We start from the raw sequence: 12856 nt of genomic DNA, 5'->3' as shown, positions 1-12856 counted from the left end.
GAAGAAAACCCTGCTGGTACCGTCGTAGCCAATAACAGTCATAGCGACACCTCTGGCTTGGAGAAGAACTGCAATGCATTTTCAAAACTGGGCGGGGGGGGGGTTGCGCTCGAGTATAAAGGCAAAGTACGAGCAGGAGAGCAGTTTTTCTGTTCATTCTTTTGTTGTATTTAGTTTTTATACGATACGGAGATATTGTCTTTGGTATTTAAAAAAGTGATTGATTTGATTTTATATACATGAATTAGACTTTTAAGTTAAGGTACCACTCTCCCTTTTTTCCACAAAATGCAATAATGCAGTATACACGGGGTAATTGCCATGCGTACATAATCTCAAATGTTGAAAAGACGACTGTCGGCAAGTCAGCACGGAAGAAGCCGAGCTGGGACGACATCCCCTCTAGTGGCTCAAAGTAATTCAGTAGAAATGAGTGGGGGGTGGGGGGGGGCGTCTCATGTGGCCATTGTAGCCAATGGAGCGGACACATTTGCAGCGCAGGGGCAGCCATTATGTAACCGCCGAGTCTTTAAATCATTGACCCTCTTAAAACCGTCACGGTTATTTCATATTTACCGTGTCCTCACATCCCGTGGGCTTTGTTATTTCCCCCCACTTTATCATTTGCATTTGCGCCACAGTCCTGAGCGTCTCCCCCTGCACCCCCCGAAAGAAGGCCCGGTTCCATTCCAAAATGCGGCGGGGGGGGGGGCTGGGGGGGTCTGCTCCTCCTTCCTTCTGGCCGATCCACAGGCCTCATTGGCTCCGTGTTTGAGTGTGTCTGCGATTTTGTGCAGCGGGGTAACGTCAAACTGGCTCACCGTCACCGCTCGTTCTGGACCTTCATTTCCCCCCGAGCTCTACCCGACGCCTCATTTTCCTCCAATGAGACCATCCAGCCTTCTCCCAAACTCTTGTTGAGCGCCTCGCTCCCCAGCTCCTTTGGCCACGAGGCTTTACTCTTTAAAGTGTTTGAGATTCACATCACTGCTGAGGGTGTCCAGCGAGGCGCGGGATAAATGGTTGTTGTTGTGGGGGGGTTTGGGGGTAGTTGGTTGGAGCTGAAGTCTCCCTCATTGACGCCCCAAACCCTGAATGGTGAACATTGACGCTTCTCCGGCCTGCTACCCCCCTACTGGCTTGGCCCTCTTTCCTTGGATTGTCATCCCCCTGAATGGCCCTTTCAGGGTATTTGGGGCTCACATACAAAACCTCCTACTAGGGGATAAATGGGACTGGAGTTCTGAAGGTCTTCGTCGGACACAAACGTTTTAGTCCTTCACAGACTTTTGGGCTTCGGTTGTCGATCTACGATGTAAAAAAAAAATCCTTCAATATGCTTGCTCGGGCCCTCGTTTCAGTCTGAAAACACGTCTGGTACCGTACGAAAATGTGCTTGAGCAGTGAATTAGTCATGTTCTGCTGAAAAAGCCAAGTTCGGAGAGAGGAAAATATTCTGCTTGAATATTTTGTTGTTGGCTGAGATATCCTGGATATCTCCTGCAATGTTTTTCATGACGCATCTGTTTTTTATCACTCGACTTTGTAACCTTGTTCCGACTTCTTCGTGTCCCAGAGTTCCTAGGATCGTACTCGAGAATACGTCGAAACCTTGCATATTTGCAGTTCTTAGTTCACAGATTTGCAAAAGAATTCATTTTTGGGTTCATACGATTTGTAGTTCTTTGGGGAAAAAAACTCGGTGATGCTGTTTTTTTTTGCTGCGGTGATTGAAAAACAAGTGATAAACACAAATATGGCTTTGGTGACATCTCGATGGCAAGGAAGTATGTTGAAGTGTGTTGAAGAGTTTCATTTAGACAAAAATAGTGTTTTGCCTCCACTTTTAAGTGGTGCATCAATTACTCGCAGATTTTCACGATTCACAACAGGGCTCAGTCCTTATCTCCTTTAAATGGGGGGGAGGGGGGGTAGCCGTTTGGCGTATAAAAGCTACCGTTTATGAGCTTCTCCGCAGCAGCCATTTTAATGTAGTAAAAAGCTGAAAATATTAGAACACGTAATTCTAAGACGGCATATTTCTAGGACTAGGTCGTCTCCCCGTTCCGTGCCTGTGCCTTTATACGAAACAGCGATCTGGGGAAAAAGAAGGCAGAAAAATGCTGACTCCGATAGTGTGAAAGGGGCTTATGTCACATCAAATCAAATTACCACCTGAGGAGTGTGACAGTAGAGCCCGGATGACTTTGGCTGTTCCGTTCAGACAGAACTCAAATGAGCGCGGGTGTTTTAATTCCCACTCTGCTTCCACACTGGTGGAGTTTGGGTTTTGTACACGCCTCTGATGCTAACTACCTTAGAAGATGACAAATTTGCTGATGAACTCATCCTGGATCAACGGCAATCGGTACTAGTTTCCCTCCACTGCGGTCAAAGTCGGTAAAGGTGCGGTGGACTGATATCTTTGAAAGATTATTCTTTGTGATTATCATGTGGTGTGGGTGTGTGCTAGGAATTAGCTGCTCGGGAAAACGTTCGGTGCTGACAATCGAAAATGAACAAAATATCAGTGACGTCGTTGATTAATCGACTTCGGCTCGATTTTCATCACGTTATGGTGTACTACACAAAAGTTGCTTACCTCTGTAAGTACAGGAGGTAATTTTATTCTTGACATTTGTGTCACATTATAAAAATCTGTAATGGTGATAAAAAGCTGCGTTTTCACCCAGGACAACTGTCGGTCAAGTTTAAGTCAAGTGGAGTGTTTTCATGAGTTTTAGCCAAGCTAGTACCAAGTCCCAACGTTGGTGACCTAAATGTGACTCAAGTCCAGACCTCTGCTACGGACTCTACGAAATGAAATTCTGTACGATATTCATGCTCATACCGCCTTGCGATTTCAGGGCGTCCCGCAGCTGCCGTGTGCCAAGGCGCTCTACAACTACGACGGCAAGGAGCCCGGCGACCTCAAGTTCAGCAAGGGCGACCTGATTGTCCTGCGCCGGCAAGTGGACGAGAACTGGTACCACGGCGAGTTGGGCGGCGTGCACGGCTTCTTCCCCACCAACTTCGTGCAGGTCATCAAGCCGCTGCCGCAGCCGCCGCCGCAGTGCAAGGCGCTGTACGACTTTGAGCTCAAGGACAAGGAGGCCGACAAGGACTGCCTGCCGTTCGCCAAGGTAACGCAAGCAACCGCGTGCTTCTTTTGGTTAAAGCACCCTGAAGAAATGCACGATAATTACATTTTGTCTGGCTTCTTGATGAACGGCTGTAATTAGGTTCGCCGTTAAAAAAAAAAAAAAATATATATATATATACACACACACACACACACACACTGTATATAGCGCGACGAGGCTCATTATGTGGAGACAACAGTTTTGCTCAGCATTTAAGGATCAGTCTTACAGTTGCAGGCTTTGCATTTTGTACCATCGCCTTCAGTGGCGACTGGACTTTATCCACTGCTCAACACCACCATTATCACATCACAGTTCTAAAAATGGTCAATAGTATACAAAAAAAACCGTAATATAAAATCATCTGGAGTAACTCACAACCAATATCAAATAACATCCATCCATCCATTTTCTTAGCCGCTTATCCTCACAAGGGTCGCAGGGAGTGCTGGAGCCCATCCCAGCTGTCAACGAGCATGAGGCAGGCCCCATAGAGACAAAATGCCACACTCACACCTATGGGCAATTTAGAGTGTCCAATTAATGTCGCATGTTTTTGGGATGTGGGAGGAAACCGGAGTGCCCGTGAAAACCCACACAGGCACGGGGAGAACATGCAAACTCCACACAGGGAGGGCTGGGATTGACCCTGGGTCCTCAGAACTGTGAGGCCAACGCTTTACCAGCTGAGCCACCATGCCGCCTAACATCCATCCATCCATCCATTTTCACTTCCACTTATCCTCACTTAAGGATCCAGGCATGCTCAGGCCTATTCCAGTCACCTTCAGGCGAGAGGCGGGGTACACCCTGGACCGATCCCCAGCCAACTGGTTTTGCTCTCACCAACCAAATAAAGCAGTTGAAGTTATCGGTAGCACTGATTCTGAAGGCTGTGGGCAGATTATATTGACATAGCAACACAAAGAGCTTGAAATCTGATTGGACAAAAAAAAAATAAACATCCTCACGTACTTGAAAAAGCGCAAGCAAAAGAAACATAAATAAATAATACATAATCAAATACTCTCTTGAGAATCATGTAAAACAATTTCCTGGAAGATATATTTTGTTTTCCAGGATGACATACTAACTGTGATCCGCCGGGTGGACGAGAACTGGGCGGAGGGAATGCTGGGAGATAAAATTGGAATTTTCCCCATCTCTTACGTGGAGGTAAGAAAAATAGGCCAGGGCAGAATTAGCATTAGCCAACTGCAGCGAGATCCAGGTCACCGCGTAGGTGGGTTCCTATTCTCATGCTTATTTTTAGTCTTGTTTATTTTTTTTATTTTTTTTGATGGTTTGAGGGGCCGAGCTCAGAAATAGGAGAGCACGGAGTGATAAAAAAGTAATTTTTCTACAGTTTTCATTGGGGCTCTGTTGCTTTTATTGAACTATTAGGCCCTTTTGCGCTTTTTGGAAATGAATGCTTTTTATTATGTTGCTATTCTCTAATAACACTGACAGAATTTGGGTGAATGACATTGACCCGGCAATTTTATGCCATGAGAGGCACAGCAAAGACAACACCAACAATTTTAGGGTGTGAAGTAACACCTGAAAGCAGTTTTTTGCTGTCTGTCGGTTATTTTATACACTACATTACATACACCAATATTACCATATTCATTGTTCTCGCCGGCGCTGTGTTGTATTCTTCAAATGAGCATTCCTTTTTTTGGTTTAATTACAGTGATGCCTCGGTTCTCCACCATAATCTGTTCCAGAAAACGGTTGGAGAAGTGATTTGTTCGAAAACGGAATTGATGTTTCCCATAACGATGAATGTAAAAAGAAATAATGTGTTCCAGGCCTAAAAAATTGGGCTTTTTAAAGCCTTTTTTTTTGAGCTTTTCCTGATAATAAACTGCATAATAGAAATACATGTGTAGTATAAATACTTTATGTAAAGAAGTAATTTCAGAAATATATTTATTTTTTTGCTGAAAATCTATGCTTTAGTAGTGGAGTACGCAACCAACTTTCTGGAACGGATTGTGTTGGAGAACCAAGGCACCACTGTATATCATTCATAATCGGGCAGCCTGACACCCCTGAGACCAAGCTATGAGTATACAGACAATCAAAAAATGAATTTTCCATATGTCCCCATTAAGTCACGGACGGTTGCAATGACTGCTTCAGATCACTCTAACCTGAGATCAGTTGAAAGTGCGCCACCTGACATTTTGCAATGACTCCTACCCGTCTCGATTTGCTGCGCGGACGTGTAGACGACGAACCGGCACTGCGTTGGAGTCAAATTCTTAACTTTTATGTAGCCTAGATGGATCCGCTCGGGGGCAACGAGGCTTGGAAGAGCCTGTAATTATAGCGCTTCTGCTTTAAGTTGTGCACATCAGAGCACCTGAAACGGGTCACAAAGTCGACAGTTTGATAGCTGGCTCGTTAATCTCCCCCCTGTGGGGATCGGGAAAGCCTCTTGATGGGATTCTTCCGCACCAAAGTGCTTCCACACTGACTGATTGACATTCAGGCTCTTAATAAGCCACCTGAAGCTGACCAATAGCTCAACCTGATCGTCGAGGGGGAGGAAAAAAAAAATCACTCCGGATCTTTTTCAAAACATTTGATAATTAAGTCTTTGCTCACTTTGATCATAAGGAACAGAGAACGCTGAAATTTGTCCTAAATTCCACCTCCACCTGCCCATTTTCTCCTCCCTCTTAGTTCAACTCCGCAGCCCGGCAGCTCATCGAGTCGGACAAGCCCTCCGACGCAAACGGCGATACGGGCGAGGGGGCCTCCTCGGGGCCGCAGAGCAACGGCGGCCACCGGGACAAGAAGAACACCAAGAAACGACATTCCTTCACCTCCCTCACCATGTCCCACAAACCCGTTCTGGCCCCGCCCCCGCAACGCCACTCCATGGAGATCAGCGGCCCGGTGCTCATCAGCTCCAGCAACCCCACTGCCGCCGCCCGGATCGGCGAGATCAGCGGTGGGCTCTCCTGCAGCGCACCTTCACAGGTAACGTGTTGACAACACTCCAGGGGAAACTGCAGACCCCCATTTTCATTGTGTACCTACTTTTGGCCCACCCTTTTCATTCTATATTCATTGTCCACATGGGTACCAGAACATGATTAGCATATTTCACCCCCCCCCCCACCCCCTCCGCACCCCCTCGTAGGGGTACACTGATTATCCGCCTATCCGTGCAAAAAAAACGCAAGAAATCTGACATGATGCAATTCTAGCGACGCTCCATCCAATCATCAAGCGATGCGTGGCCGCACGACTCCGCTCGCCTGTGAAAAACGTCTTCAGGCCTTCGGGTCCCCCGCGGTGCGAGCCAGACATGACAGCAGCTGCTTTATGGTCGTCAGCTGCCCGGAGGTTTTGGACGTGGTTAGACACGCTCGCAGATGTGCCAATTTGTGTCAGGCCGCCTGCGCTGCGAAGAGACCCAAATAGGCGGCCAGCGTCAGTTAAGGTGTTTAAAGAGCACTAAAATAATAAAGAGGCCCCGGGAATGCACTGGTCGCTCTTTGACTTACGTGGAGAAAAACCCAAACATGACCCCTCCGCCCTCCCCCCCCCTCCTCAGCACCCCCAATCTAACTCGTTTAAAGTTAAAAAGAAAAGCAAGCCCCTGACACCGGCTTCGCTATTCTACACAAAATTTAGTGTGCATGTCTATTTTAACAAGTTGCATGAAAAAGTCGAAAATCATACATTTTGGTTTCGGCCCAGCTTCTGGCTCCGGTGGGTCGCTGATGACCCCCTGCCCCCAAAATCAAGCACGTTAAGTCGAGTCAATGCTTAATTGCAAGCAAGTCAAAAGTCACCAATCTTGCTGAGTACATTTAAAAACATATATTTGTGTCAAGCAAAGCAAATTTATTTGTACAGCCCACGTCATACATGAGGTAACTCAATGTGCTTTACACGATGAAAGGCATTTGAAACCAAAGCGATTAAACATTTAAAATGGGATAAAAACCATAAAAATGACAAACGAAAAATATATATATATATATAAAAGGGACAGTTAAAACCGGATACAGTGCAAGTAATATGGTCAGAATGTGCATATATTCTAAAAAGCATGAGAAAAAAGAAGTTTTCAACCTGGATTTCAAAACATTCCCACTTGGGACTGACGTCACCTCTGTTAGCAACTTCTTCCATTTGTGTGCAGCCTATTAGCTAAATGCTGCTTCACCATGTTTGCTTTGGACTCCGCGCTCCACTATTTGACCCGAGTCAGTCGATCTCAGAGCTCTACTGGGTTTGTATTCCGTAAGCATTTCTTTCGTGTGTTCAGAAACGAAATCATTTAGTGATTTATAGACGAGTCGCAGAACTTTCAAATCTATTCTAAAGCTGACTGCAAGCCAGAGCAAGGACTTTAGGATTGGAGTTCTATGCTCTGACTGCTTTGTTTTGGTCAGAACGTGAGCTGCAGCTGTTGAATATTCTTTTTTGGGGAGTCCAGTCAGAAGACCATTACAGTAGTCAAGTCTCCTTCAGATAAAAGCATGGATGAGCTTTTCCTGGTCTGCTTGACACATACAAGACTTCACTTTAGTTACTTTCTTCGGATGGTTTAAGGCAGTTTTTGTGATTGATTTGATATGATTGTTGAAAGTCAGGTCGGAATCAATCAGAACACCAAGGTTTGGGACTTGGTCTTTGGTTTTTAAAGATAGAGAGTCCAGGTGTTGACTAACAGCGATTCTCTTTTATCTATTGCCCAAAACAATTTTCTCAGTTTTGTTGTGATTTAGATGAAGAACATTTTGGCTCATCCAGTTATTGATCTGATTTAGACAGTGGCACAATAGCTCAATTGAACTGTAGTCATCTGGAGACGCTGCTAAATGTAACGGGATCTTCTTCTTCTTTGCCTTTCGTTAGAGGGGATCAAAACAATAAAAATGACAAGTGTATTAGCCATTTTGCAGTCAGTATCAGTAATAGGATAAGTTTCTGTACGTACACGTTCACAATGACTTTGTTTTGTTCATCAAGCCAAACCAGTCTTTGCATTGTCTCCTCAATGAAATACATAACAAACATTTAGCTAATGTTTGACCAGATATTTATTATATTGAGTGTAGCTTTTCCCTCTTCACGGGTTTTACAGCGACGAATATTTTTGAGCGCCGACTTTCCCTGTTGCAATAGTTTTTCCCCCAATTCCCCCCGGTTTTATAAATATATATCTGTGTGTGTCGCGTTTGACAAAACTAAAACCAAAATAAACCGCTCGTGTAAATAAATGTATGATGTTGATAACGTGACCTGAGTTTGCAAAAATTCACTATTGACGTTTGTGTGCATTCATTTTTTGGGAGGCGTGTGAGCGAACAGGCAAAGTACATATCAAAACATAGTTTAAGCTTAATTGGTCTTTGAGAAATATGCATTTACTCCGCACACAATAGACCCACTGCCTACGGCGCACACACACACACACTCCCCTCCTCCCATCTCCACCTGACTGATCTTTCCAGCAGCCAGACAAAAAGACAACAAAGGTCGGCTCCCGTCGCCCAGGGCAGGATTTGGGAAGCCGACGCTCCTGCCGTCGATTCTTTTCCTCAAAACGCTGCATTTGACACCATAAAGCCAAATCATGTCCCATTTTGCCGGAAAGTAACTTGTAGGCACATTTTAGAGAGCGCAGATGCAGTTGGAGCTTCAAGTTAAAGGGGGCGTCCCGGCCCGGCGCAGTCATGCGTGGTGAGAGCGAGCGAGCGAGCGATCGCACAGGCCACAGGGCGATATTGTGCCAGCGACACTGGGGCCTTGTTACCACGACACCGCCGCGCTCTCACGCACACGACGAGCCAATCAGGTGGCGTACGTGTCACCTGATGGCCGTCGACCAATCAGGAGGGTCGCCGTGGCCACCTCGGCGAGAAGCAAGATCACACAACGTGACACCCCGGGTGAAACGGTGTCTTCTGGTATTATGCTTTACATTACGGCAGTGATTCTCAATTTTTATCGAGCCAAGGCACGTACCTTACGTTTGAAAAATCTCACGGCGCACCACCAAATTCAAGTGTCACAAAAAGTCAATTATACACTTTCTGCCATTAAATACAACGGCATTTAATCGTTCTGTTTGCCTTTATAAGCCGCTGCCACAGATAGATGAACAAAGATACATTATTTGTTGTAAATAAGTATTATTTCGACCAATTTAGTGAAATTTGAATATTTCCCGCCGCACCAAAAGAGCTTTCACGGCACACTTATGTGCCACAGCACACAGGTTGGGAACCACTGCCGTAAGAGTATATCAGGAGTAGGTAGTGTCCCCAGGGGTCACATGATATTAATTATCAAAAGTCCAATCATAATTGTTGCTTTAACCCTTTAACTGCCTCCTTGGCCAATTAGTAGAGCACATTAATCTCTTACTACAGGGAGCATTTTTAATGTTTTGTTCTTGTAGAAAGCAAATAAAGCTGTTCTGTTGCACCCTACGCAGACAGGACAGAAATGTAGTTGTACCTGGAAACACAAATGTTTTGCCTTTTTAAAAGTTTTTTTTTTTTTTTTTTTTGCTCTGCCTTATTTTTAAGCAATGTTTTTGGATACACGTGCTAAAGGCTGGCAGTGAGCTAAACTCATTTCACAATAACCAGCCGTTTAGATGGTGGTGAACAATTTTTATCCTCAAATGAAAATTATTTATTTTTTTTACACCTTTTTTTACAGTTCATGATTGAATTTTGTTGTTCAAATATATCTAAAATATGTTTAAAAGGTATTTGTAATAAATTTTAATGTTAAAAACATTGTTAAATATAATTAAATTATTCACAATTGTTTGAAGATATAAAAAGATATTTCAAAGAAAATTTCAAAAAAAATTATAATTTTCTTTAACCGCATCTATGTACAAATGTGGCCTATCAAATGTGGCACTTTTGCGCAAAACTTCACCCACCCTTTGAGAAGTTCTCTTTCCAATTTGTATTTGTCGCGTGCGCAGTGAAATGTCCATCTTGTTTGATGAGCCACATTTGTCCTCTGTTTGAAAGGTTCACATTTGCACAACCGGACTGATCGTGACACCGCCCCCGAGCAGTCCCGTCACCACAGCGACCGTCTTCACGTTTCCCTCGGACACCGGCTACACACCCATTCCGCTGGTAGGTGCAGACCGTTACCAAGGCAACCATAACAACTCCATTAAGTTGGGCTTCCAGCTAGTTTATGAACTGCTTATGAAGATTTGTTTTTTAATTGCTTCGATACAAATAGTTGGACTGCCAGCTCAACTGACTTGTATGAAATGAAACAACCAAGTAAATCTTTCGACTTCACTATTATGGAACAGGGGAAGACGAAAAAATAATATAAATATGCAAGCCTTTGCTCTGGATCTGTTTTTCAGATGCTAGAATTCCAGTTTGAAAGAACACCAAAAGTTTGGACTTGGTCTTGGTCTAACAGCGATCCTCTTTTCTTTATTCCCCAATAAATTTTCTCAGTGTTGTTGTAGTTTAGTTGAAGAGTATTTTGCCCATCAAGTTATTTTTCCGCTTTAGCCGGTGACACAACACCTCAATTGAACTGTTGTCATTTGGAGACACTGCATAATATACTGCAACTAATTAAAATTCTGCAGAATTTGACCCAAGTGTAGTATATACAGCCTGAAGAGGAGGGGTCCATGAAATGACCCTTGAGGAACACCCACAGTTGACTCCTGCATACTTGCGGTTTGGCAACCAAGGATTCACCTATACACAGATATTTTTTCCCAGTGTTTACTTATATTTTTGTTCACTTTTTAATTTTATTCATTTTTTTTTCTTTTTGGGGTGGAACCAACCCAGAGCTTATTGGTGGTTTATCCCACTTATTTTGGAATTTTGGGGTTTCAAAAAAGCGATTATGTTTTTTTTCCAATGAATCGTAATGGCGGTGAATTAGCTACAGATTTTCGCTATTTGAGGTTCACTTTAATAGCACTTTGGTGAATTTCAATGGGGAAAATTGATTCGTTACATTTGTTCCATTTCCTGTTTTTTTTCCCGTTGCCTTCCTTTGTCTTAGCCACAAGAAGCAGAAGAAAACACAAAATGGTAAATCCCCAAGATGCTCGCTTATCTGAAGTCTCCCGAGATATGCAAGCACGTAGTAAAAATTAAGCGGTCCACCGGTTTCTACGTTAACGCTGAGAAAAAATATGGTAAAAATAATAACGCTCAGCCTACACAAAAGTGTGTGTGTGTGGTGTGTGTGTGTGTGTGTGTACACTGCCATGCTGAGTTTGTCAATGAGCAGGAATGCGCACACAAAAGATGGAGCTCTCCGCTTCATTTGGGACACCCTACGTGATGTTTTTGTACAGATGATTCCTTTATCCCGCAGGTGGCCTAATTATCTCAGATCCAGCGTCGCCAGTCAACCTTAAGACGCTCTGACCCTCGTTCTGGTGGGGGCGGGGGCCGCTTGGCACCCCTGTCAACGTGTCACGGACGTTACCGCACGGCCGCTCAGTTTGTTGACTTTTTAACAGGTTGTCGGTGGCCCCCGTGTAGAGCTGCGTTCACTAGCCAGGCGCACACATGTGGCTACAATTACAGCGCTTACATGGTAAAAGGGGGATTTTGCCATCGTTGCAACTGCCAAGATGAATTTGAGTTGATCAGAGTCGTGATTTGTCATTCCATATGGACTGCGTTTCATTCTGGGCTGGCATCTCTGCCGCCGGTACAGCTGTGCTGTCTCCTAGCAACAAACAAACAAGCAAAAAGAACAAAATGGAAGGCGGTCAGATGGGCTGACTTACAAACTGGTGTCCAAATGTTTTGGACTGAGGGTCCAGTTTGATGTTCTTCAACTTTTAGGCATACGGTGTTGGGGTCTGGAGTGAAATTACAGGATGAACCTTAAACATACTTTAAACAGTTCTATATTTTGACCTGTAACCCTTTGAATGCACCTGTCCGACTCTTCAGTCTTTGAGTACTTCACAACTTGCTGTTCTCTCAAAAGGAACCGAACGGCAATTCACAACAGGTGAACAAAGTCGTTCCCTGTATGACTTCCTGTGACTCTTGCAACCTCCTGTCACCTGGCACATTTTTCAAATTTTATTCAATAACGAATCAGTGCTTTTATCATTTATTTGCTATCCTAGTGACAGAATTATCTTAATTGCAAAGACTTGAGACACAAGTTTAATTCATTCCGTGACGACGTCTAAAATCATGTTTCCCCATTGAAATTAATCGAAATTGCGTTAATGTGTTCCAGCTTTAAAGAAAATTATTTATTTGTTTTGAATTAAGCGAAATGCTCTACATTTTAAATACATACAGTAATGACATGAATAGAATGTAAAGAATTAAACAGTGTTTCCCACACTTTTCTGCTAGAATGGCTTTTGTGCTGCACCTTCTGGTGTGTGCGCGGCTTTGGCCGGCGTGGAGCAGTATAATACATCCATTCATCTTCTGTTCCATATTTCCTCAATAGGATCACGGGCGTGCTGGAACCCATCCCAGATATCTTTGTGCAGAAGAACTGAACTAGTTGCCAGCCAATCACAAGGCACATATCAACAACCACTTACATTCACATTCATACCTACGGGCAATTTAGACTCATCACTGAAGCGGCACTGCATGTTTTGGGGATGTGGAAGGAAACCAGAGTACCCAGGGAAAACCCTGGCAGGCACGGGGAAAACATGCAAATTTTATAGAGGCGGG

At 44.2% G+C, this 12856-nt stretch overlaps 1 protein-coding gene across 2 annotated transcripts in view; it reads left to right on the top strand.

Annotated features, from left to right (window-relative positions):
• Nucleotides 1-12856, top strand: part of sh3rf1 (SH3 domain containing ring finger 1) — a 49763-nt gene that overhangs the window by 27107 nt on the left and 9800 nt on the right. For both annotated transcript variants that reach the window (XM_061825795.1, XM_061825796.1), the window contains exons 3-6: nt 2868-3143; nt 4224-4319; nt 5838-6137; nt 10172-10282. In XM_061825795.1, coding sequence (XP_061681779.1) covers nt 2868-3143; nt 4224-4319; nt 5838-6137; nt 10172-10282 — 783 coding nt within the window. The remainder of the gene's footprint in view (nt 1-2867; nt 3144-4223; nt 4320-5837; nt 6138-10171; nt 10283-12856) is intronic.

This window comes from Syngnathoides biaculeatus, chromosome 7, assembly GCF_019802595.1.
Source record: "Syngnathoides biaculeatus isolate LvHL_M chromosome 7, ASM1980259v1, whole genome shotgun sequence".
Classification (NCBI taxonomy): Eukaryota; Metazoa; Chordata; class Actinopteri; order Syngnathiformes; family Syngnathidae; genus Syngnathoides; species Syngnathoides biaculeatus.
Note: the sequence above shows the minus strand (reverse complement) of the source record. Positions and strands in the feature narration are given on the sequence as shown.